Source organism: Mixophyes fleayi, chromosome 5 (genome assembly GCF_038048845.1).
Source record: "Mixophyes fleayi isolate aMixFle1 chromosome 5, aMixFle1.hap1, whole genome shotgun sequence".
Taxonomy (NCBI): Eukaryota; Metazoa; Chordata; class Amphibia; order Anura; family Limnodynastidae; genus Mixophyes; species Mixophyes fleayi.
The window spans coordinates 1,369,985-1,397,911 of record NC_134406.1 but is presented as its reverse complement, the minus strand read 5'-3'; the positions used below and the strand labels follow the sequence as shown (position 1 = coordinate 1,397,911).

Genomic DNA, 27,927 nt, shown 5'->3' with positions numbered 1-27,927 from the left:
GGAGCACGTCCTCAGCTATATAGGGAGCGCGTCCCCAGTGACTGCATGTCACAAGGACCTGATGCACAGATTATCTCATGACACGCTAAGATCTGATCACAGGATGCAGATGGTCATAAGACAGACCACAACTATTTGACCAGTTAAACACCCAAATACACAGCAGCCTGAAAATCCTTTCATGCCAGGCATAACTATATTGCCATTCGTGTGCCGCCAGCCTGAATACCCTGCAGAGAGAAACACACGGTGTAATCAGGACTGAATACCAGAGGACTGGATCATTCCTGCTGCAAATGTGCTCAATGCCTCTTTGTTTGGTGTAATTAAATAAGATTATTTGTCTTTCGCCCCTAGCACCCCACACAAGCAAAACCCCACCCTCTCGCCCATATATACACAAACACCCAAACCCCAATATGTACATACACCCTTCAGAGACTGCACTGTAAGTGTAATGACCGGTAGTGAGGCACTATACATCCAAATATCCAAGCACATCTCTAAGCAGCTGATTGTTTGTTCGGTATGTATTCAAGTCCATAGCGCATACCTCTATTTCCTCATAGCTGGCCGGGAATCTCTTCTCCTCGAAGATGACGGTGTAATGTCTTATCCACTGGAGCAGTATGGTCACCCTCTCGTAGTACTCGTGCCATCTCAGCTCCAGCTCCTGCATGAAAACAAGGTTACGTAACATACAGCTCTCAGAAAACTCAGAGATGTCTCCGATACTGCAACTAGTTACTCACGTTGGCTCTAACTCCATCTTGTGCATCAGGAACCCTTGGCATGGCGTCGTACAGAGAAGACACGTAGGTGATGATGGACTTCTCATCAGGCTGTGCGACATCTACATCTAAAGAGAAATGTAGAAATGTTAATAGCGAATAGGGAGGGTCCATGGTCTTACCCAAATTCTGGCCCCTACACAACAGCGTGTCACGTCAACACTTAGTTATCGAGTAATTTCCCAAGTAAAGGTCATGGTCTTTATAGCCATGTTCCCCGTAAAGATGGAGGAAATATCGGAGATGCCTTTATTCCCATGGATATATAATGCTACCAGTAACTCTGCATAAGGATAACAGCATCCATCACAGTGTCCCAATATCAGAATAACCACATACCCTCAGGATCCAGCAGTCTGGTGACTCCCAGATCTCTTTCAGCTACCCCAAAAGCCTGATCCAGGTTCTCCAAGTTGGTTTGACGGTAAACCCTGTTCATGTCTATGAGCATCGGCCTGTGGGGAGAAGGAGAATCGTCAGTCTACCAGGCACTGCCAATAACTATAAGGTCAAACAGGAAATGGGATACATCTATGAGAAGAGCAATTTTAGAACCTGCATTTTACAGGCATTGTAAAATATAGGAGTAAAATCACCTATTTTCTACATATGTGAATTTAGAGTACAGCTGATTTATGGCAATTTCCTTTTACTTAATAAGGAAAATGGGGGGGGGGGGGGGGTTGGGGATTAATTACTCGACTGAAGTCAACTTAAATATAAGAAGTAGCCAGAGACACAACAGTGCATGTATAGCACATAAAGGTCGCTGCAACTGCACTAGAAACAGGACACAGAATTTATCTGCAGTGTTCTCCAGCATCTGGTATAATTTCAGATAAATACACAACACACACTTGGGGCACGGTCTGTTCTGATAGAGAATGTGCCTCTTGTGATAGGCAACTCTACCAGCCATCCACCTCACCAGATCCAGGCTTGATCTCCTCCCTCCTCCCCTGTCCCTGTACTCGCTCCTCCTGCGCGTGATCCAATCTACTGACTCCCCTTGTGCTTGAAATCTGTTTGCCCTCCCTTTAGGATGTAAGCTCTTACGAGCAGGACCTCTTCCCCCCTGTCTCTGTACTATTTCTTCTCCTCCAACATCACTGTACTCGCTATGCTTGGAGCCATTGAAATCTTGGTTTTACTCGTTTTTTTGTTCTTTTACCCTGTATGGTTTTATAACTGTTTGTACTCTGTACGGCGCTGTAGAAATCTTGTGGCGCCTTATAAATAAAGAAAATTAATAATAATAATAAGAAACCACTACTTCCGCCCTACAATGAATGAGTGCAAAGTGATCATACCACCAGGACACAGTTACATCCATGCTAGCGACATGAGACTGTGGCATATGGAAACCAGACCTATATATCCTAGACTAGGGATTACATATATTGTCCAATGCGTGGAGTGTGGAATGAATGGGCGTATGACGTGTCAGCCATGAGTACATGTACGCACTGCTCTGCATACATGTATACACAGTATATGGATTTGCGACACACAAGATGCTAGAGATAAATCTCAGTTATGCATCTCGCCACGTGCACACCCCCTACAGGCTTAATGTGTCACACACGTGTGGTGTAAGATGACACTCACATTACACTACCTCACACAGAATAACTAACATATACATGAGATACAGCTCGTGTGAGGACCCAGGGTGTCCTTCCTCTCTCACCACCTGCACCACATATGAAGAATGGATACAGTAACAAGCAAGAAGAAAATAGAGGACCGTACATTTCTTTCAGCTCCAGCTCTGATAGGATGGAATAGACAGAACCCAGATAAGTGCTCGTACGATCCTCCTCACACCCATTCACTTGCTCCCATGGCTGTGGGGAACTGCGGTCATCTTCTGATGGAACATCCTCACACAGCATCACCACTCTATCCAGCAGCTGTGTCCGGGGGGCCCGAGGATACCCAGAGTGCTGGTTCAGGGATCTCTTCTGCTTCCCTTTCCTCCGCACGTGTCCATCCTGAGACATAATGTTGATTAGATCGGTTATTCTGTTCTTTGGTACTAAAGCAGTCTTCTCACCCAACCGGTTATGTGGCTTTTCAGTCTCTGCTTCTCTCCATCACCTCCAACATCAATCTGGCTCCTCTGCCTTCTTCCCCTACTGCTCCGTGTTCTTCAGTTACATAATAATCCAGAGTCTTGACCTCCAGTCCGCTCAGAATCAGGACAAATAAAACCTTGTAATAAGAACGTTTCTAGCATTGAAAATCCAGCTGGCGAGTCTGGTCATGAAAACTCCTCGGCTTCAATTCTCCGTAGAAAGTCCCTCTAGGAAGGTTCTGCTCTTCTCTCTGAAGCTCCAAACCGCTTCTTCTTTCTGGCACGGGCTGGGTGTGTGTCTGAGACGCAGGTAAAGCTTTGGGCGTGACAGATCCGCCATGCTAATACATGTTATACTGTGGTTTGTTTTTTTTACACAAAATAAAATGATAAAAGGAGAACGCGAGGGAGGGTGGAAGACGCTTCAATATGTCGCCTCTGGCTATCTAATGACGGAGCTGCGTCTCCACCCCAATCTCACATAAACACACATTATGGTACAGCTACGCTGGTAACTACTGTCAGGCGTATACTAATCTCTAGCTCAGGGGTAAAGGTAATGGCAGATAAATGTAATCTAACACAGTGGAAGCTGGGAGACTGCAGATTTCAGTGGCAGCATCAATCAATTATCCTAAGCAGTGAGTGACCTCTGTCTGCGAAAACTTCATGAGCAACTTGAATCACCCTCCATATACACAACGGAGAGCAGTGCAGGGCACGATGCCAGGCTCTGGCTGGACAGTACTGCTACTAGGGGCTCCACCAGCGGACGCCAATCCCAACACATGCAAGTGGCACTATAACTGCACGGTCTGATGGTGCTCAAAGTGAAGAGATGTTAGTTTTCTGATCATTGATCGGAGATTAGAACCTACTACTATGGGATAGACTGTTAATATAATTCCTGACCACAGTGCTTATGGCCAGGAGTAGATGACGGAGCTGCTCACACGCACAGACCTGCACACACTCTGCCATTGTTACAGCCCCAGCATTGTTTTTGGCTGATGGAAGAAATCGTGTTTCAGCACGAGCATTATAATCCACATCCGTGCCAGGATGCAACACACAATTTTAATATAGCACACGTTACACGCGTAAAATACGCTGTAGACAAACTGTAACGCAGGTAGATTATACCATCAGTGAGATGCTCTGTATTTACACTGTACTGCAATTACAAGATGCTCTGCAGGTACACTACATGAACTGTATAGTGCATGGGATCTCATCAGGCATACTGTACTGAACTGTCTGCAGGTGAGATGCTGTGCAGGAATAGCGTACAGCCTGTGGGCGAGATGCTGTGCAGGAATAGCGTACAGCCTGTGGGCGAGATGCTGTGCAGGAATAGCGTACAGCCTGTGGGCGAGATGCTGTGCAGGAATAGCGTACAGCCTGTGGGTGAGATGCTGTGCAGGAATAGCGTACAGTCTGAGGGTGAGATGCTGTGCAGGAATACCGTACAGCCTGTGGGTGAGATGCTGTGCAGGAATAGCGTACAGCCTGTGGGTGAGATGCTGTGCAGGAATAGCGTACAGCCTGTGGGCGAGATGCTGTGCAGGAATAGCGTACAGCCTGTGGGTGAGATGCTGTGCAGGAATAGCGTACAGCCTGTGGGTGAGATGCTGTGCAGGAATAGCGTACAGCCTGTGGGTGAGATGCTGTGCAGGAATAGCGTACAGCCTGTGGGTGAGATGCTGTGCAGGAATAGCGTACAGCCTGTGGGCGAGATGCTGTGCAGGAATAGCGTACAGCCTGTGGGTGAGATGCTGTGCAGGAATAGCGTACAGCCTGTGGGTGAGATGCTGTGCAGGAATAGCGTACAGCCTGTGGGTGAGATGCTGTGCAGGAATAGCGTACAGCCTGTGGGTGAGATGCTGTGCAGGAATAGCGTACAGTCTGAGGGTGAGATGCTGTGCAGGAATAGCGTACAGCTTGTGGGTGAGATGCTGTGCAGGAATAGCGTACAGCCTGTGGGTGAGATGCTGTGCAGGAATAGCGTACAGTCTGAGGGTGAGATGCTGTGCAGGAATACCGTTCAGCCTGCGGGTGAGATGCTGTGCAGGAATAGTGTACAGTCTGCGGGTGAGATGCTCTGTATGTGTGCGCCTTTGTAGGTGATAGAAGTTCTTGTATAATCTGCCCTGTGTGTGAGATACTCTGCAGCAGAGGCAGGCTGGGCTGGAGGGTGGGGGCATCTGCCCCCTGGGCTTGTCCCATAGTGGGTCACCTTGGTCTGGGTCACTGGGCCCTCCCCTGCTCTGCAGACACCTTGTCCTGTTCATGTGATAGGAGATGCTCTCTCCTATTTTGCAGGGCACAAGATGTGGTATATTCAGGAGGACGCTCTGCACCTTTCCCTATATTTATTATTAGGAGGAGCGGACACACCCTGTCTCATGTTTTTCAAGATGACACTTTCTTTTCACGCCCCAACAAGTTTCCAGAATAAAACCAAAGGAATTTATTCTATCTGCAGCAATCCCCCCAGGTATGAAATTCCTTGCCAAGGAGGGGCGGGTATGTAATCACCCAGCCAATCACAAGACTTTCCCTTGGGTGCTGCAACCGCATATGGATAAAAGTACCGACCACCATAAACCAAACATTTTCACAGCTAAAACCCCTTTATCCTGCCGCACTCACACCATTCATCACTGGGACAAGATGACCTATTATGCTCTTTTTACTTGTGTCGGTGAATGATGGCGTTGAACAGTCGCCCGTCTCTCCAGTTGCTGGTGAAATTGTCACAGCGCAGGCCCTGGTATCCCTCAGTCATGCGCTGTGACCACAGGAGCAGTTTCTCTTTGGCCGTCATATCCTCAGACTGACCGCTGACCTGAATGTCCGAGATCTGAAAATGAAGGGCAGGAGAAAGTGTCAAGATTCAATGTATGAAATACAGACACTCCCAGACTTCCACATTGTGTTGTATGATCCTACATAATCCAGTCTGACGTACACAATTTACAGAATGCTTTCCTTACTTCACTGTGGCTCCCATTATCCCAAGGGATTTATAATCTAAAGCTGATAGAAATTGTGGACCAAAACATTTCTGCACCAGGGATATTAAGATCACTAAAGATGAAGAGAACTGGAACGAACATCTGAGGAACCGTTCTTTAACACGAGCAGGTTTGACAGTTCCTCAAAACAGCCACCACAGAAACAAAGCCACAGACCACATACTAATAGTGATAGCTATATAGAACCATCTTTTTGGATACATACACATACACAGGAGAGTGCTCTCACCAACTGTCAGTGTCACACGCACAGGAGAGACCTTCCCCGCGCCTGTCAGTGTCACACGCACAGGAGAGACCTTCCCCGCGTCTGTCAGTGTCACACGCACAGGAGAGACCTTCCCCGCGCCTGTCAGTGTCACACGCACAGGAGAGACCTTCCCCGCGCCTGTCAGTGTCACACGCACAGGAGAGACCTTCCCCGCGCCTGTCAGTGTCACACGCACAGGAGAGACCTTCCCCGCGTCTGTCAGTGTCACACGCACAGGAGAGACCTTCCCCGCGCCTGTCAGTGTCACACGCACAGGAGAGACCTTCCCCGCGCCTGTCAGTGTCACACGCACAGGAGAGACCTTCCCCGCGTCTGTCAGTGTCACACGCACAGGAGAGACCTTCCCCGCGTCTGTCAGTGTCACACGCACAGGAGAGACCTTCCCCGCTTCTGTCAGTGTCACACGCACAGGAGAGACCTTCCCCGCGTCTGTCAGTGTCACACGCACAGGAGAGACCTTCCCCGCGTCTGTCAGTGTCACACGCACAGGAGAGACCTTCCCCGCGCCTGTCAGTGTCACACGCACAGGAGAGACCTTCCCCGCGCCTGTCAGTGTCACACGCACAGGAGAGACCTTCCCCGCGTCTGTCAGTGTCACACGCACAGGAGAGACCTTCCCCGCTTCTGTCAGTGTCACACGCACAGGAGAGACCTTCCCCGCGTCTGTCAGTGTCACACGCACAGGAGAGACCTTCCCCGCTTCTGTCAGTGTCACACGCACAGGAGAGACCTTCCCCGCTTCTGTCAGTGTCACACGCACAGGAGAGAACTTCTCCACGTTCGTCAGTGTCACACGCACAGGAGAGACCTTCCCCGCTTCTGTCAGTGTCACACGCACAGGAGAGACCTTCCCCGCTTCTGTCAGTGTCACACGCACAGGAGAGACCTTCCCCGCTTCTGTCAGTGTCACACGCACAGGAGAGAACTTCTCCACGTTCGTCAGTGTCACACGCACAGGAGAGAACTTCTCCACGTTCGTCAGTGTCTAGGGCTGTGTTATATACTAGACATGTGGCAGTACTATATGCTGGACATCGAGCTCTGTTATATATTAGACATATGGCAGTACTTTATACTGGATGTAGGGCTATGGTATATACCAGATATACGGCTGTACTATATGCTGCACGTAGGGCTCTGTTATATACTAGACATGTGGCAGTACTATATGCTGGACATCGAGCTCTGTTATATATTAGACATATGGCAGTACTTTATGCTGGATGTAGGGCTATGGTATATACCAGATATACTGCTGTACTTTATGCTGGATGTAGGGCTATGGTATATACCAGACATATGGCTATACTATACGCTGGACATATATACCAGCCATGTAGAATCCTACTGCTACTCACACAGGACGATTAGTCATGGGTTTTATCTAACAGCCTCTAGATGGCACTATTTGTTGCACATACAGACTTATATGATACTGTAATTAATTTAATGATTATTTTGCAGTAATAGCCTACAGCCTATAGAGATATCGGTTATAAAATAGCATTGCCTCACAAAACCAAAATATGGGGGATTGAATCCTTATTTAAGGAATTGTGCCCCTTCTCTTAATGTTTAACTTATGTGCAAAACAGAAAACTAATTTTCACCCCTTGCATTGTAATATGGTTTTGTCCAGACTTAAATATGAAACTTCTTAATTTAAGCTCCTTAATGAATCAGGCCCTAAGTCTACATATTGGCATATGAATAAGTGTCTCCAAAATCAGAACTCTTCTTTTGGTCTAATATTTCTGCAAGATACTTCCCTATAGATCTCGGATAAAGGAATACCCAGCAAACACGGGAGAAAACAGAAGTGTTGAAATGAAAACCAGTGGCCACAAGTTGCTGTGACTTATTATGTGCAGAAACGGCCTTTGTACAGTATTTGTGCTGAATATGGGGCTCAGATGGTGGGACACTGCCAGTCTGCCCCCTCTGGTATCATGTGCCAGGCAGGAAATGATAAACACTACACCAGACGCTGCAGACTGGGGGGGGGGGGGGGGGGGGGGGGAAGTGTAGTGGTGAATGAGTCACCCAGGACCACACCCTGTGGTTTATAGAGCACGCCAGCTGCACGAGGTACACAGCTGTGCCAGAGTGACCAGACAGAACACATGCTTAATCATGCGGGTACACTAAGGAGGGCACATAACACTGTACAGGAGAGTAAATGTATTATTGGGAGACTGTGACTCCGTCTTACCTGGAAGTGGAGGATAATGGTCCAGATCAAGCCCAGGGTCAGCTTGGGGTTCCCATCTGCAATGTCGTCATTACGAATGTTCACCAGTTTTACCTGTAAGAGTAGAATAGAGCTCTGAAACCCACTCAAACCCTGCTGTTGTAGAGAGCGTAACTCGCTGCCTTTCCGAGACACTTACCTGTCTGAGCTTCAGGAAATCCAGAGCAATCTGTACATTCTGCAGCTTGTGGAAGCGCATGCGGCCTTTTTCCCGCGGCTGTAACACAACAGACAGGTTATAAGGATACTCCTCCAAACACACACCCCGACACAAGGCACACACTACCTGTGACCACTAAGAGCAAACCTTAATTTGGGAAGATCATGCCTGTGGCAGTTGCTGCAGAGTGGCCGTGGAAGCAGCCAGTCACTGGCCACAAAAGCTGACACTCTGTTGGATTAATTCACTAAGGGATTTGAGAGCATTAGTAAAAAGTTTAAATGAATAATGTAACTGAATATGTTCTGAGTACATCCCTTTAATGTGCAAGACACCTAACAATACAACTTGAGTTTGTCTGTTACTTTGTATTGTGCTACATCAAGGAAAACAGGCTGTGAGACCTGAGTTCTACAGATAATATTTCAGGGACATTCAGGAAATCCCAGGGAAGTCCGCCCTATAAGAAAACGCTTCCTCAGGGACAGACTCAAAGACAGACTGAGAGGAGGAAATGCCCTTTCACACCACTGCCGACCAACCCTACGCACCCAGAATGTACCGGAGCCAAGCGGGAGACAACACTGCCAACCTCACGCTGTACAGACACTCCTAGAGCGTCATCCCGTGGCGGTCTATGCACATACATACTAATATAATATATATATATATATATATATATATATATATATATATATATATATATATATATATATATATTATTTATTTATATACACACACATATATACATATATATATATATATATATATACACACATACACATACATATACACACACATACAGAGATATTGACAGAACCCTGAGCGTGGGCCGTGTGGGACATTATGGTGCCGCAGTAATGGACTGTACTCATCTAACTGCTCTTATTACAGCCTTCCATAATGGGAGAAGTACACTGATCATCTGAGACTTCAAAACCTGATTGATATGAGCCATCATAATCCTGTAAAAATCACACTATATGGACCATCCTAATCCTCTGATATAAATAATACAATATTATGTCATTAAACACTTTGGAAATCAGAAATAATGGTCCTCTCTAAACCTAAATTATATGGACATCAAACAATATTAATGAACCTGTAACAGTGACCTGTATCCCATTCACATCCCTCTAACACGCCGCTCTAAGGAGCAATGGGGATAAACAGACGCAGCCCTATTCTGACCAGTCTCCTGTCCATCAGGGCACAGCAGTGACCTGCTGGTATCATACCCAGTCTGAACAGGGTGATCCTGTATATCCTGCAAACCCTACAGCAGCTCTGTAACACAGGGACCCACAAGACATTCACACCGTGTCCACAGGTACATGTGGGTGTAATCACAGTTACCTCTGTGGTATCTGACCGTGCCAGGGGAGGTATTACACTGTGGAGTTACTCTCCATCATGGAGTACTCTGGCTGGTACTCCGGATATCAGCGCTGCGACAACTGAAGGGAGAATGAGCCTGGCACACTCACCTGGTCACCAAGGGTGCAGGGGAGGGAATATGCACCTTTACCTAATCGGCAAACATCCAATCACAAATCCCACCAACCACGTATTAGCTCAGGTTTTAGCAACGATTGGCTGGCTTCAGCATGATGTCACCCGTGTGCTGTGTGTATTATATTTATGTTTTACCTATGGAGCCCGACAAACCACAGAGACTGTCATGTGGCCATCAGATATTACATACCCAGGTGTGTGTGGTATTATAATGTAATGTGGCCATCAGATATTATGGGTCTGAGTTATTAAGGAGAACAAAGAATAAAAAAGGAGTAACTTTGCGTCTGGGGAAAACCATGTTGCATTGGAGGGGGAGGTAAATTTAAGATGTAGGGACAGATTTATAGTTGAGGTAGCGCATGTCCTAGATTAAGTCTAAATTTCAGTATGAAAATAAAGCTATCGAGTATTTGTGCGCTATATGAAAAAGCAGCCAGTATTTTCCTTTATGAGCAAAATAATAAACTAATTTGCACCCCTTGTATTGTAACATGGTTTGTCCAAGATCATATTTACTCCTTGTTTTATTCTTTTGCTTTGCTCTCCTTAATGACTCAAATGACTCAGGCCCCACATGTACAGGCATGTGGTGTTACAATAATATCGCTTGCATCCATGGTTTCCAGGCCAGCCATTGAAGATGCAGAATACGTGAAATACACATATTACTGCATATGTATTATATTGATAATTCATTTCTACATGTGTATTTCACATGCGTTTAAATGGCTGGCACGGCACCCATATTTGCAGTAGGCGCAGTGGTCTTCCTGTGGTTTCAGTGTAATGAGTCTTTCTAACCCAGCTGGGTTCTCCAGTACAAGGTGTCCCCATAAATATCCCTTCCTATCACGGGTGTGACATCATACCAATGCTCACCCAATGGCAGAGCAGCATGCAACGGAAAGAACATGCTAGGTGCAAACATGGGGCCCTCCGGCACTCACCAACCGCAAGTTCCTGATAACGTCCCGTTCCCTCGGCTACCCAGCAAGAGCAGTGCAAGAAGGGAGCAAGGGCACAGGGCAAAGGTCAGGGCAGATCCAGCAAACAAGAGAAAATAAAGGGGAAAGAGAAAGGCCAGGTTTATCCGAGCAGAAGTGTTAATAGGTTAAAGACAGGATGCTGGTAATGGAGAGAGGACGGTTATTTCATGTTGTACTGCTTAGTACGGCCACCGTCACCCCTGAGCAGATTATTAGTCACTGGAAGGAATCACTACCACACAATTCTCTATGTAGCAGAACACTGTAAACGGAACTGTTAAAAGGTTCTGTTCACAGACCAGTCAGCCCAAATTCCTGACTACAAGGCAACATTTCCTGTTATTTTCCTTTACTGACATTTCACATAAATAGTGAACCATCAAAGCGGCCAATGTGCTGCTACTAGAGAGCTGTAAAGATGAGAGGTGTATACCCAGTATAACAGGTTATCTCCTATATATGCTGTGAAAGACACAGCAGGGGTCTACTCTGAGGACATTGAAAGGGTTTCTTATATGGAACTGTTATTATCACTACAGCAACCTACATCACCAGTATATTTCTCTACCTGCCTCACAGGTCCCTGACGGTCTCCACTTGCACACAATAATGCTCGTCTCTCTGTAGTGTATATGGAACTGTGGGCCAAGATGGCAGCATTTGTGAGGATGTCTGGACAATAGGAAGAGTCGGTCAGAACCTAATACTAACTGCACTGAAGTTTTGTTCAATAGAATTAAAAAGGGTGGAGATGGCGCATTATCAGTTGTATATTCTTTTCTCTCCAAAACCTGCCGAAGATAGGGTCTCGTCCCAACACTTATAACGGGACTCACTTTGCACCTTGCGGTCTGCAGGAAAGGTCATTTCTAGGTGCACTTTGAGGGTGTAATAAGGACCATCACACACACCAAAGTGCCACATATAATAAAGACACTCCGTGGTACTCTCATGTAAGCCACAGAAGGGCAGTATTGTAGCAGACAAATTGTCCTTAATGAGTGGTAGGAAGCTGGACAGAAATAGGGGCAGATTGTTTTTTCGAAGGATGGGGGTGCAGACAAGTAGGTGAAATTGTGGCTTTGTAGTTCACACATGACCCCTAATATCTATCATTTAATATTGTGTCTCGTTTACCAATCCTTTAACGCATGTCTTTATTTTTACACTACTGGAACGTCTTCTGAATCAGTCTGGGCGTAAGCAGAATAAATGCAGGATAATGTTTGTTATTATGGAGGGTATTACATTTATTCACTGCACGTCATGTCATGTGTAGAGTCCCACCAGGATTATCACCCAGGGTGAGAGACATATTCTCTGATCTCTGCTGTCACCGTGGTCTGTGGGATTAGGGCGGTCTCATGATCCTAATGACGTGTGTCAGAATGGAGTGGACAGAGAATGAGGGGTGTGAGAGATTAGTAGTGAGAGCTGAAAGAGGTCTGACACCAGAAACCCAGGAGTGGCGAAGCTGCGATCCGGATTTACTCTATTGGGCTTGGGGGTCACTCACCAGGGTCTCTCCTGATAGTACTTCCAAGAGAGAGATGAGGTTGTGTCCATCCCGGAGGTCTTCATACAGATCATTCACGTGACGTTGAGCCTAAAGACAAAAAGGAACACTGATTAAAAAATCCTGTGGAGACACCAGGAGAGACGTGTAATGAATGAAAAACTATTGTGTGCTGGATTAACTAGTAATAAAATTCACTAAATGCACTAAATATAGAAACCTCACATCAGGATGAAATAATAATTCCATAAAGTATCTTACACAAGAACAATAATGAGTCTGCACTTTGATCTGCTGATTGCTGTGAAGGGGTTATGGCTGGACGATGGGTGGAGGACTTGGCACAAATGCTGCCTAGTTGTGGAACAAAGTTTAACCTTTCATCAGGAATGTGGACGCCACCTCGCCCAGCACAATCCATCAGTGTCAGCACTGTAAGCAGGTTGTAGATAAAGACATGATAAGATTGTCAGGCATCAGGTGCGCTAAAGCCCATTCTCTAGCAGAAGACGCTGACTGAGCTTCTTCTTCACACCTAGGTACTCGGCTGTCCATCTATGAACAGGCCCTAAATTCTTGGCTGTGAACAGACACATTTTCCTGGCACTAGCGTTCTTCATGCAGAGACTGCTAGAAAATCTACATAAAGGACCCAATGTATTCAGGATCCTCCTGAGGCCAAATAAACTGCATGGAAGATGTGATCCTGGTCTACACACTGAACACACGCGAGGAACAGCCTGCGGGAAACACTAATAATTCATCCCCCTCTCGACATAATCCTGTAAAGGAAAGAATGTCTACTTCTATAAACCCCAACTAGTGTACATACACCGTAAGTCCTTACCCTGACCGCCAGGGCCCCATGAAGAGGATTTCAATCTTTTTCCCCATGTACATGTCCCAATTAATCATCATTGGCTATATTACTGATGAGTCCATTAATTGTTACAATAAAGCCTGCTTCATCTGTATGAAACATGGTGTCAGGCAGAGAGAACAGTCTCTGATTCTTTCAAAGCTCCAAATAAGAGGCCGAAATCCACCATGTGTAAAATTCTGGGAGGATCTTGAACAGAACTTTAAGTTGAAAACCTGAGCACTGTCCCATCAGTTCCTGTCTGTAGCATTCAGCCCTCAGTGAGTGAGGTGTGCAGACTACTACTCACTGTGAGAAGAACCTGGATGACAATCCTGCAATAACTCACGGCCGCTGTGACCGTACAGCAATTACAATCTACACAATATTTCCATACTGCAAAATTCACACCGACAGCTTCATTGTGTGATTACAGCTGTCAGCTCATTACAAGGATTAATGCAATATGTGGGGCACCTGCTAAATCAGTTCCCTGTCCAGCAGCAACCAGAGAAAATGAGTAAGTGACATAATAATAATAACATTAACATGCAACAATAAACCAGACCTTACACAACAAGCCACTCATCCAACACGCCCTACAGGACGCAGAGATGTGTGACCAGGAGAGAGTCCATCGTTATGTACACTCACAGTACATAATTATACAGACACCGATACATGAGTAAAGGTTGTATTACTTTCATAGTAAGGGGCAGACCGACCCCCTTTGTACGGGAACTGACATATCTGTAGCACCTGCCCATCCACTCCTCTAACTTGTCCCCGGCCTGGGACTTACACTTGGTGGATTATATTATAGATTTAGCCAACACCCCAGGCTGGGAGATCATGTGAGTGGAAGTTCCTCTTCCTTGAAAACATGGTCTTCTGCAGTTCTAATTGCCAGAGGCAGATATACTACATCATTTTTTACAATGATATGACCACAAGGTTGTCTGTTGTGGTCAAAATACCACACTTTAGACTGGCCGAGTGAGCAGTAACCAACATTCATATTAGTGCAGAGAAACAATGTTCTCTGAGCAGAATGACTTATATCTGTTTCACTAACCCTTTCTAGTGACATAAATCTCTCCTGAATCCAAAATATTTATCCTCCAAGGTCTGTGATAAATTCATTTTCATCCTTTAACTGAAAACTAGAAGCTGAGCCAACTCATCCTTTCTCCAGCTAAACCTGTGGCCATAATTAGGATTTTCCTCTAGTGATTCAATGCAAGCCATGCATCTACAACCAGTTTATTGCACACACACATGTCCTGTGATGAACATGCCAGTCCCAGCCATGTACACTGATCATTACGTGGTGACAGACAGAATGAGCACAGCCAGGGAGTAGAGTTAGTTCTGGGAACAAGCGACATCCATAGATGGAAGGAGCAGACAGGAGGAGAACTTACCTCTGTTCTCCAATGCTGCAGAGCCCGCAGGAGAGGGGTAAGTAGAGTAAGAAAAATAAAGAGAAAAGGAGAAAATATATGAAAGAGAGAAAGAAGGGTGACAGGAAGAGAGAGAGAGAGATGGGGTAAGAGGGCACAAAACAAAAGGAATTAAAGAAAGATTTCATTTTGTACAAAATATCTTCAACATGACCCAACTGAACCTACTAACCACCAGTGACCCCATCACGGCCCTGCTAAACTCCAATGAACCCCATCATAGATGTGCTAACTACCATCAACCCCATCACAGACCTACTAACCATCATCACCGATCTACTAATCACCAACAACCCCATCAGACACCTACTCACCAGACCTCATCACAGACTTAGTAACACCAGTGACCCCACCCTGGACCTCTATCCACCATTGACGCCCCCATGATGGACTTAATATACACCAGCATCCTATCACGGATCTACCAAACACCATCACGGATCTACTAAAAACCATAACGGAGCTACTAATCACCAGCGACCCAATCACAAATCTACTAATCACCAACAAACCTTATAGACCTCATAGACCTACTCACCACCAGAAACCTCATCACAGACTTACTAAACACCAGCGATCTCTTCATGGACCTACTAACCACTAGCAATGCACCCATGATAGACCTACTATCCACCAGCGATGTTCCTATGATGGACCTACTATCCACCAGCAAGCCTATCATGGGCTTATTAAAGAGCAATTATATTAGAGGGTACATCAGTCAATTTATCTAACAGTTTTTTGAGTGTGGGAGGAAACTGTATCACCTGGAGGAAACCCATGAAAAGACAGGGAGATCATACAAACTCCACACAGATAGGGCCCTGATGAGAATCCAACCCTTGACCCCAGCGTCACTGCTAATCGGTGCAATACCCCATCTGATAGGGGCCATAAACAACCATGATCGCCAATAAGGATCCTCTTTCAATCAGGGCATGACAGAAAATGCTTTTGAATGATGATCATCCTATGTGCTTAAAGTCATCTTCTGACCACACTAACAGGAATGTATTGTAGCTGGAAGTGACCTGGATGATCGGCCGGAGGGGTGGACCATTCAGATCTTGTTTGACTGGTGAGCGATAACTCTCTGGGGTCGAGTGGCAGAATGGTCCTGTGTGACCATGAAAAGGTATCTATTGACTTACTAGAGCACACAAATCACAGAAGCCAGGGACAATGAACTAATAAAATCACAGCTATCAAAGGTCATAAAAATTCCAAACTTTACGATGGACGCCCTCCACTCCCTGCTCCTGTGTCACTATATAGAGGTTAGGGAGAAGATTACTACCTGTGTACCATGCTAATCCACCTGGTTATACATTGCCATTTTAATGGCAGGATTTTTCATTGAGATTTTTAAAGGACCCGGAAGCTTCAAAACTGAACTTTTCATATATAAATGTAAAATACACTGTTCAGCGTTACCCGACATTCCACTTCAGCTCTGCTGGAATGCATCAGCTCCCCATTACAGACTGTGAAAGCCCCTCAAATATCTTTAGGACAGTGTTATGATAGGATCCCATAAAGGTCAAAAAGCTGACCCTCTGACATATGAGCTGCTGTGACATCACTAGCCCTGAATCAATCAATCCATACAGTGCAAGTCTGGCAATCTGTCAGTCACTGCTATCTGGTGTGTTAGAAGCACTGCCCTTCTAAAAGGCTGGATTTATTTAGGAAATTATACACACTCCAGTTACTTCATGTGTGACCACATCACATATTCAGATATAGCTTTATAAATGTAAAGTTTTCCTTGTGTAAGTTTAGGTCAGTAAATGTATATAACCACTGTAACATTATGTCAGTCAGTGTATTTCTCATTACTGGGTCAGCCATCCATTACTATGGTAAGACATGATGAAGTCCCACCCATCACACGCAAGGAGATGAATGGGCTCCTTGTATCAGGAAGGACTTGGTGTCCTGAGAAATTAGCTGCAGCCCGAGCCGGGGACAGAAAGCGTCTTATTGTTAAGGACAGGAGAATAAATACATATTATATATATGAACACACAGAGAGATGTTCTGAACATAAGTAGTTAAGATACTGAGTTAATCTATTCTAGTTTCCATATAGGACTGGTTGTTGTATACTAGGCTCAGGGTGCGGCATATTACTAGTTGAGCTCTGGTTATGTAACTAGTACAGATAATCTGGGCTGGTATATAACTAGTTGTATACTAGGCTCAGGATGCAGCATAGTACTAGTTGAGCTCTGGTTATGTAACTAGTACAGATAATCTGGGCTGGTATATAACTAGTTGTTGTACACTAGGCTCGGAGTGCTGCATAGTACTAGTTGAGCTCTGGTTATGTTACTAGTACAGATAATCTGGGCTGGTATATAACTAGTTGTTGTACACTAGGCTCGGAGTGCAGCATAGTACTAGTTGAGTTCTGGTTATGTAACTAGTACAGATAATCTGGGCTGGTATATAACTAGTTGTTGTATACTAGGCTCAGAGTGCGGCATAGTACTAGTTGAGTTCTGGTTATGTTACTAGTACAGATAATCTGGGCTGGTATATAACTAGTTGTTGTATACTAGGCTCGGAGTGCGGCATAGTACTAGTTGAGCTCTGGTTATGTAACTAGTACAGATAATCTGGGCTGGTATATAACTAGTTGTTGTATACTAGGCTCGGAGTGCTGCATAGTACTAGTTGAGCTCTGGTTATGTAACTAGTACAGATAATCTGGGCTGGTATATAACTAGTTGTTGTATACTAGGCTCAGGGTGCGGCATAGTACTAGTTGAGTTCTGGTTATGTTACTAGTACAGATAATCTGGGCTGGTATATAACTAGTTGTTGTATACTAGGCTCGGAGTGCAGCATAGTACTAGTTGAGCTCTGGTTATGTAACTAGTACAGATAATCTGGGCTGGTATATAACTAGTTGTTGTATACTAGGCTCGGAGTGCGGCATAGTACTAGTTGAGCTCTGGTTATGTTACTAGTACAGATAATCTGGGCTGGTATATAACTAGTTGTTGTATACTAGGCTCGGAGTGCTGCATAGTACTAGTTGAGCTCTGGTTATGTTACTAGTACAGATAATCTGGGCTGGTATATAACTAGTTGTTGTATACTAGGCTCGGAGTTCGGCATAGTACTAGTTGAGCTCTGGTTATGTAACTAGTACAGATAATCTGGGCTGGTATATAACTAGTTGTTGTATACTAGGCTCGGAGTGCTGCATAGTACTAGTTGAGCTCTGGTTATGTAACTAGTACAGATAATCTGGGCTGGTATATAACTAGTTGTTGTATACTAGGCTTGGAGTGCGGCATAGTACTAGTTGAGCTCTGGTTATGTTACTAGTACAGATAATCTGGGCTGGTATATAACTAGTTGTATACTAGGCTCGGAGTTCGGCATAGTACTAGTTGAGCTCTGGTTATGTAACTAGTACAGATAATCTGGGCTGGTATATAACTAGTTGTTGTACACTAGGCTCGGAGTGCAGCATAGTACTAGTTGAGCTCTGGTTATGTAACTAGTACAGATAATCTGGGCTGGTATATAACTAGTTGTTGTACACTAGGCTCGGAGTGCAGCATAGTACTAGTTGAGCTCTGGTTATGTTACTAGTACAGATAATCTGGGCTGGTATATAACTAGTTGTTGTATACTAGGCTCAGGGTGCGGCATAGTACTAGTTGAGCTCTGGTTATGTTACTAGTACAGATAATCTGGGCTGGTATATAACTAGTTGTTGTATACTAGGCTCAGGGTGCGGCATAGTACTAGTTGAGCTCTGGTTATGTAACTAGTACAGATAATCTGGGCTGGTATATAACTAGTTGTTGTATACTAGGCTCAGGATGCAGCATAGTACTAGTTGAGCCCTGGTTATGTAACTAGTACAGATAATCTGGGCTGGTATATAACTAGTTGTTGTACACTAGGCTCGGAGTGCAGCATAGTACTAGTTGAGCTCTGGTTATGTAACTAGTACAGATAATCTGGGCTGGTATATAACTAGTTGTTGTACACTAGGCTCGGAGTGCAGCATAGTACTAGTTGAGCTCTGGTTATGTTACTAGTACAGATAATCTGGGCTGGTATATAACTAGTTGTTGTATACTAGGCTCGGAGTGCTGCATAGTACTAGTTGAGCTCTGGTTATGTTACTAGTACAGATAATCTGGGCTGGTATATAACTAGTTGTTGTATACTAGGCTCGGAGTGCGGCATAGTACTAGTTGAGCTCTGGTTATGTTACTAGTACAGATAATCTGGGCTGGTATATAACTAGTTGTTGTATACTAGGCTCGGAGTGCGGCATAGTACTAGTTGAGCTCTGGTTATGTTACTAGTACAGATAATCTGGGCTGGTATATAACTAGTTGTTGTATACTAGGCTCAGGGTGCGGCATAGTACTAGTTGAGCTCTGGTTATGTAACTAGTACAGATAATCTGGGCTGGTATATAACTAGTTGTTGTATACTAGGCTCAGGATGCAGCATAGTACTAGTTGAGCCCTGGTTATGTAACTAGTACAGATAATCTGGGCTGGTATATAACTAGTTGTTGTACACTAGGCTCGGAGTGCAGCATAGTACTAGTTGAGCTCTGGTTATGTAACTAGTACAGATAATCTGGGCTGGTATATAACTAGTTGTTGTACACTAGGCTCGGAGTGCAGCATAGTACTAGTTGAGCTCTGGTTATGTTACTAGTACAGATAATCTGGGCTGGTATATAACTAGTTGTTGTATACTAGGCTCGGAGTGCTGCATAGTACTAGTTGAGCTCTGGTTATGTTACTAGTACAGATAATCTGGGCTGGTATATAACTAGTTGTTGTATACTAGGCTCGGAGTGCGGCATAGTACTAGTTGAGCTCTGGTTATGTTACTAGTACAGATAATCTGGGCTGGTATATAACTAGTTGTTGTATACTAGGCTCGGAGTGCAGCATAGTACTAGTTGAGCTCTGGTTATGTAACTAGTACAGATAATCTGGGCTGGTATATAACTAGCTGTGATTTCTTGGATTGGTCATACAACGATTTGAGCTATTCTGAGCATACAATGTTTTGTGACGTTCTAGGGCACATTTCCAAGCAGAAGACAGGGAGCTGTTGGGGATTTTCGCACACGTCTTCCAGGCTGGGTGCCGAGACAGTAAGGGGCGTGGAGGCCGCACAAAACACAAACAAAGGTCCAATTCTGGGTAGAAAGGGCACTTAGGGTGGGAGTAAGCCCCTTCCATTAACCATTCAACTTCAATGTGAGGAAGCATGTTAAATTCCTGTCCTGAAGAGCTGACAGTCTAAAAGCTTGGCGTGGTCATGCCAGCATTTCTGCCTGACTTATGTATATTGTGCAGGGACAGAAGCTCTGATACGGGTCTCGTTGGTGATGGGTTAGAATAACTTCCATGGTAACTGTTTGCATCTGCTGATGCATGTGCTTAGCAGACCAGGGACCCCCTCCAGCTGTCAGACAGGAAAGCAAAGACCACAAGACTTCCTGAATACAATATTCATCAAATGAGAGAACATGCTATTTCTGTGACTGCAGGAACTCAACGCAATGGTGAGAAAATCCTCAGGAATCCTGTAACTAGACGGAGGGAAGCGACTCATGCTGAGACACCAAGACACACCCAGCTACTATATCAATGTACAGACCCCACATGTTATGTTACTGTCTGTCCTCTATGTGTGGGACTATAGCAATGTACACCGATCAGCCACAACTTTAAAACCATCTGACTAATATTGTGTAGGTCCTGCTCGTGCCGCCAAAACAGTTCTGACCCCTCGATGCATGGACTCACAAGACCTTAGAAGGTGTCCTGTGGTATCTGGCACTAAGACGTTAGCAGCAGAACCTTGAAGTCCTGTAAGTCATGAGGTGGGCCTCCATGGCTCAGACTTGTTTTTCCAGCACATCCTACAGACGCTCGATCGGATTGAGATCTAAGAATTTGAAAGTCAAGTCAACACTTTGTCATGTTCCTAAAACCCATCCTGACCAATTTTTGCAGTATCTCAGGGTGCATTATCCTGCTGAAAGAGGCCACTGCCATTGGTGCAGACCAAGTACACCCCTTCATGACAATGGTATTCCCCAATGTTTAGATAGGTTGTATGTGTCAAAGTAACATCCACATGAATGCCAGGACCCAAAGTTTCCCAGCAGAACATTGCCCAGAGCATCACACTGCCTCCGCCGGCTTGCCTTCTTCCTATAGTGCATCTCTTCCCCGGGTAAATGATGCACACGTACCTGGCCATCCACATGATGTAAAAGGAAACCTGATTCATCAGACCAGGCCACCTTCTTCCATTACTCCATGGTCTAGTTCTGGCGCTCACATGCCCATTGCAGGCGCTTTCGGTGGTAAATGGGAGTCAGCATGGGCACTCTGACAGGTCTGGAGGTTGCAATCCATACGCAGCAAGCTGCGGTGCTCTGTGTGTTCTGACACCTTTCTATCATAGCCAGCATTAACTGTATCAGCAGTGTGTGCTACAGTAGCTCTTCTGTGCAATTGTCACGGGCTAGCCTTCCTCCCCACATGCATCTATGAGCCCTGGGCGCCTATGACCCTGTCGCAGGTTCACCGGTTGTCCTTCCTTGGACCACTTTTGGTAGGAACTAACCACTGCATACCGGGAACACCCCACAAGATCTGCTGTTTTGGAGATGCTCTGACCCAGCTGTCTACCCATCACAATTTATCCCTCGTCAAAAACACTCAGATCCTAACGCTTGCCCATTTTTCCTGTTCTTCAAGAACTGACTGTTCCTTTGCTGCCTAATATATCCCACCACTTGACAGGTGCCATCATAACCAGATGTTATTCACTTCACTTGTCAGTGGTTATATTGTTGTGGCTGATCGGTGTATAAATATACAGATCCCACACATTATATTACTGTCTGTGCACTATAACGGGGAATAGATCAATGTATAAATGTACAGATCCTGTATTCAGTGTAAAATGCCTGATATGAACAATAACTTGTACTCAGCTGTACAGCAAATGTAAATCCAATTTCAGATGTCCCAAGTTCCCTCAATGTATGGAAATGTTGACATGTATATTTGTGAATATACATGTCAACGTTGTACAAGCTCTTTTATACAAAGCAATTTGTATATTTCATTTAGGGGCCCTTTAACTATGAGCGGACATAAAACTTCTGTACAGTGTATGAAATAATGTTGGATTATTAAATAAGTGGTATCGAAAGTGATTGCTGAAACCACCACAGAACAGTGAAATCCCTGAAATCCCCCAAACTATGTGTCTCCTGAATACAGGGGGGACCGCGGCACGGGCCATCTGGATACAGGGAGGACCATGGCATGGGCCAGCTGGATACGGGGGGGACCGCGGCATGGGCCACCTTGATACAGGGGGGGTGGGGGGCATGGCACGGGGCAGTTGGATGCAGGGGGGACCGCGGCATGAGCCACCTGGATACAGGAGTGGGCGGGGGGTGTGGCACGGGCCAGCTGGATGCAGGAGGTAACCGCGGCTTGGGCCAGCTGGATACAGGGGGACCGCGGCATGGGCCAGCTGGATACAGGGGGGTACCGTGGCACGGGCCAGTTGGATGCAGGGTGGGACGGCGGTATGGGCCAGCTGGATGCAGGGGGGGGGAACCGCGGCATGGGCCAGCTGGATACAGGGTTGGGTGGGGGGCGTGGCACGGGCCAGCTGGATGCAGGGGGGGGGGGACCGTGGCATGGGCCAGCTGGATGCAGGGGGGGGGTGGGGGGCATGGCACGGGCCAGCTGGATGCAGGGGGGGGGGGGAACCGCGGCATGGGCCAGCTGGATACAGGGGGGGGGTGGGGGCGTGGCACGGGCCAGCTGGATGCAGGGGGAAGAACCGTGGCATGGGCCAGCTGGATACGGGGGGGGGGGGGTGGGGGGCGTGGCACGGGCCAGCTGGATACAGGGGGGGACCGCAGCATGGGCCAGCTGGATGCAGGGGGGGGGGGGCGGCGGTATGGGCCAGCTGGATGCAGGGGGGGGGGGGGGGGCGCGGCATGGGCCAGCTGGATGCAGGGGGGGGGGGGGGCATGGCACGGGCCAGCTGGATGCGGGGGGGGGGGAACCGCGGCATGGATACAGGGGGGGTGGGGGCGTGGCACGGGCCAGCTGGATGCAGGGGGGGTGGGGGCGTGGCACGGGCCAGCTGGATGCAGGGGGGGGGGCAGCGGTATGGGCCAGCTGGATGCAGGGGGGGGGGGGGGGGGAACCGCGGCATGGGCCAGCTGGATACAGGGGGGTGGGGGCGTGGCACGGGCCAGCTGGATGCAGGGGGAAGAACCGTGGCATGGGCCAGCTGGATACGGGGGAGGGGGGGGTGGGGGGCGTGGCACGGGCCAGCTGGATGCAGGGGGGGACAGCGGCATGGTCCAGCTGGATACAGGATAGATTTCCGACATAGTGGTTCTAGATGTACGTCACAGACCACACTCTATAGGATTACCAGTCTGGAGATCCCCCCTAATAGTGTTAGGGGAGGTTATATAATGCCACAACAAGACCTAAACATTTCTATGTTACTTAGAGAACTTTCCGCTTCCACAGACTAACGCTGGCAGAATGACAGATATACCATTTCCTGTGTGGTACAAGAGGGTAGCAGGTTCCTATGGCAACACGGGGAGGTGCCTGACAGCCTGGCTGCCTCCCTCGTTCCCCATATATAGCTTTATATATATAGCCGCTCAGTGTCATGTGTAGGAGTTATTGTAGTGATAAAAGTATCTGTCTTGGGCCATTTGTAATACTGAGACGTATGGAAATATGGGCTCAGCTGTGTGATTGCAGAGAGTGTGAGATGTACCATCTGTAGCTATGTGACCTGAGGGAGTGTGAAGTGTACCTTGCAGGTAGGGGGCACTGTCTCACCTTTATTAGATGCTTGTTCACCCATTTGGTAAAAGTTTTCTTTTGTACTCGGTCCCTTTCATCTGTAAGAGAGAGGAGAACAGGGTTATGACCCATCTATCAAGCCCAGAACAACAGTAAACTGGTTCCCTGCATAACGATCATTAACATTATATGTAAATGCTACAGCCATTCATACCTCTGTGTGTTTACAGAGAACAGGGTAATTATTACTGTTCTATCCATGGTCAGGAAACACACAGGGATTAATCATACAATGCGGGAACCTCAATTCTCTGCACTTTATATGAGAGGCGCGTCCGGAGGAGCCAGGCTTCCAGTATAACGTCACTATTATTATCATTTATTTATATATCGCTACCATAGTAGGCAGCACTGTACAGAGTATATGTATCATTCAGTCCCTGCCCCTCAATAATAGGTCATTCTACAGGTACCCCCTGCAGCTCTCGATAGTCTCTACAATTAGATCCATTACTACTGGGAGCCGTGTGAGTTGTAATTATCACTTATTCTACAGGCGGTAAAGACCAGGATGTATGTATATATATATATATATATATTTATTTATTATGTTACACTTCTTACTGGGTGCCAGACAGATAATGGCTCCTTTGGTAGCAATCTCTGCTAAAAGCACCAGTGTTGCCCCATGAGTGTGGGGACTTATATACTAAAAAGCCACCAATGAGAAGCTCGTTATCTAGTACAGGCCTCAGAGGTCTCACCATCAGATTATCTATGAGAGACGTTACCCTTCGGATATCTTACAGCACATATTAATAATATTATTTATTAACAGTACTTTATATATCACCTACATATTATGCTGCACTTTACAGAGAATAATTATTTATTCTCATCAATCCCTGAACCAGTGGAGCTTACACTCTATATTCCCTAAAACACAGACTCAGGTATTGTAAAATAGTGAACACAGATGTATTGTTGATACAGCTCCCAGCATAAAGGGGGTTAATACAGGGTGGGCTTGTATAATGAAGGTTAATACAAAGCCCTGCATTACTGTATACATAGAGTTAATAGCGCTGCACCTTGCTCAGAACGGGTTAATAGAACAGATATCATAAACATTACATTATACAATCCTCCCTATACATACAGAAGATAGCGCTGCACCTGGGTCCTCCCTTATTATCTGACCAGCTCTACCTGCCCCCCCCCCCCCATCCCTGTCTGTACCTTTCTTGCCCTCTGTGGCCCTTAGGACAGCCAGGTATAAGTTGTCCTCTGAGCTTGTTCTTTGGCGGAAGGAACTGTCCTGATTGGATGGCAGTGCTGCGTTACTGCGGTACATTTGCTGGTCCATGGAGCTTACAATCCAAGGGATGCCTCACAAACCAAGAAAGTCTCTCAGGCCACAGCTCTCTGATCCTTAGCTGCGATTTCTCCTCTATTTCTCTTTCCTTGCAGTGTGTTCCTGATACTGCTCTTTCTGAACTTCTCTCTTATTCTCCAGCTTTACCTCCCCTCCTTCCCTTTCTCTCTCTCCCCCCAGATTGGCCACAGGCTAAGCAACTCCAAGCCTGCCCTGTCTGGTTCCTGCCCTCCCCTTTCCGAGGTGTGTCAGTGATCCACACTTCAAGGTGTGCCCCACTGACACTCCCATCAAGACAGCGAGTCTCTCCCACCCCTCTAACTCCCTCCCTGCTTCTCTGTGCCACAGGAAACCTCAGACATGCATCATCCAGAGAGCAGCCTTATACAGAGATCACAGCTAGAACCTCTCTAGACAGTCCAGAGAGCAGCCTTATACAGAGATCACAGCTACAACCTCTCTAGAAACAGTCCAGAGAGCAGCCTTATACAGAGATCACAGCTAGAACCTCTCTAGAGACAGTCCAGAGAGCAGCCTTATACAGAGATCACAGCTACAACCTCTCTAGAGACAGTCCAGAGAGCAGCCTTATACAGAGATCACAGCTACAACCTCTCTAGAGATAGTCCAGAGAGCAGCCTTATGCAGAGATCACAGCTAGAACCTCTCTAGACAGTCCAGAGAGCAGCATTATACAGAGATCACAGCTAGAACCTCTCTAGACAGTCCAGAGAGCAACCTTATACAGAGATCACAGCTACAACCTCTCTAGAGACAGTCCAGAGAGCAGCCTTATACAGAGATCACAGCTACAACCTCTCTAGAGACAGTCCAGAGAGCAGCCTTATACAGAGATCACAGCTACAACCTCTCTAGAGACAGTCCAGAGAGCAGCCTTATACAGAGATCACAGCTAGAACCTCTCTAGAGACAGTCCAGATAGCAGTGTTATACAGAGATCACAGCTAGAACCTCGCTAGAGACAGTCCAGAGAGCAGCCTTATACAGAGATCACAGCTAGAACCTCTCTAGAGACAGTCCAGAGAGCAGCGTTATACAGAGATCACAGCTAGAACCTCAATAAAGACAGTCCAGATAGCAGCGTTATACAGAGATCACAGCTAGAACCTCTCTAGACAGTCCAGAGAGCAGCGTTATACAGAGATCACAGCTAGAACCTCTCGAGACAGTCCAGAGAGCAGCCTTATACAGAGATCACAGCTAGAACCTATCTAGAGACAGCCCAGATAGCAGCGTTATACAGAGATCACAGCTAGAACCTCTCTAGACAGTCCAGAGAGCAACCTTATACAGAGATCACAGCTACAACCTCTCTAGAGACAGTCCAGAGAGCAGCCTTATACAGAGATCACAGCTAGAACCTCTCTAGAGACAGTCCAGAGAGCAGCGTTATACAGAGATCACAGCTAGAACCTCACTAAAGACAGTCCAGATAGCAGCGTTATACAGAGATCACAGCTAGAACCTCTCTAGACAGTCCAGAGAGCAGCGTTATACAGAGATCACAGCTAGAACCTCTCGAGACAGTCCAGAGAGCAGCCTTATACAGAGATCACAGCTAGAACCTATCTAGAGACAGCCCAGATAGCAGCGTTATACAGAGATCACAGCTAGAACCTCTCTAGACAGTCCAGAGAGCAACCTTATACAGAGATCACAGCTACAACCTCTCTAGAGACAGTCCAGAGAGCAGCCTTATACAGAGATCACAGCTAGAACCTCTCTAGAGACAGTCCAGAGAGCAGCCTTATACAGAGATCACAGCTACAACCTCTCTAGAGACAGTCCAGAGAGCAGCATTATACAGAGATCACAGCTACAACCTCTCTAGAGATAGTCCAGAGAGCAGCCTTATACAGAGATCACAGCTAGAACCTCTCTAGAGACAGTCCAGAGAGCAGCCTTATACAGAGATCACAGCTAGAACCTCTCTAGAGATAGTCCAGAGAGCAGCCTTATACAGAGATCACAGCTAGAACCTCTCTAGAGACAGTCCAGATAGCAGCCTTATACAGAGATCACAGCTAGAACCTCACTAGAGACAGTCCAGAGAGCAGCGTTATACAGAGATCACAGCTAGAACCTCTCTAGAGACAGTCCAGAGAGCAGCCTTATACAGAGATCACAGCTACAACCTCTCTAGAGACAGTCCAGATAGCAGTGTTATACAGAGATCACAGCTACAACCTCTCTAGAGACAGTCCAGAAAGCAGCCTTATACAGAGATCACAGCTACAACCTCTCTAGAGACAGTCCAGAGAGCAGCCTTATACAGAGATCACAGCTACAACCTCTCTAGAGACAGTCCAGATAGCAGTGTTATACAGAGATCACAGCTACAACCTCTCTAGAGACAGTCCAGAGAGCAGCCTTATACAGAGATCACAGCTACAACCTCTCTAGAGACAGTCCAGAGAGCAGCCTTATACAGAGATCACAGCTACAACCTCTCTAGAGATAGTCCAGAGAGCAGCCTTATACAGAGATCACAGCTAGAACCTCTCTAGACAGTCCAGAGAGCAGCATTATACAGAGATCACAGCTAGAACCTCTCTAGACAGTCCAGAGAGCAGCCTTATACAGAGATCACAGCTACAACCTCTCTAGAGACAGTCCAGAGAGCAGCCTTATACAGAGATCACAGCTACAACCTCTCTAGAGACAGTCCAGAGAGCAGCCTTATACAGAGATCACAGCTACAACCTCTCTAGAGACAGTCCAGAGAGCA

At 46.3% G+C, this 27,927-nt stretch overlaps 1 protein-coding gene and 1 long non-coding RNA gene across 23 annotated transcripts in view; one reads left to right on the top strand and one right to left on the bottom strand.

The window, feature by feature from the left end:
* PLEC (plectin) overlaps positions 1-27,927 on the bottom strand; it is a 239,186-nt gene that overhangs the window by 40,191 nt on the left and 171,068 nt on the right. For 7 of the 22 annotated variants that reach the window (XM_075211519.1, XM_075211531.1, XM_075211530.1 and 4 more), the window contains 10 exons: positions 23,840-23,901; positions 14,895-14,909; positions 12,612-12,701; positions 11,057-11,092; positions 8,568-8,645; positions 8,390-8,482; positions 5,565-5,731; positions 1,131-1,246; positions 753-859; positions 554-673 (listed from right to left, as the gene is read on the bottom strand). In XM_075211519.1, coding sequence (XP_075067620.1) covers positions 554-673; positions 753-859; positions 1,131-1,246; positions 5,565-5,731; positions 8,390-8,482; positions 8,568-8,645; positions 11,057-11,092; positions 12,612-12,701; positions 14,895-14,909; positions 23,840-23,901 — 884 coding nt within the window. Of the gene's footprint in view, positions 1-553; positions 674-752; positions 860-1,130; positions 1,247-5,564; positions 5,732-8,389; positions 8,483-8,567; positions 8,646-11,056; positions 11,093-12,611; positions 12,702-14,894; positions 14,910-23,839; positions 23,902-25,042; positions 25,319-27,927 lie in introns of those variants that run through there. The other 15 variants (XM_075211520.1, XM_075211535.1, XM_075211532.1 and 12 more) reach the window with 6 other exon arrangements.
* The window catches only part of LOC142158001 (uncharacterized), a 216,641-nt gene that overhangs the window by 98,601 nt on the left and 90,113 nt on the right, over positions 1-27,927 (top strand). The window lies entirely within an intron of this gene.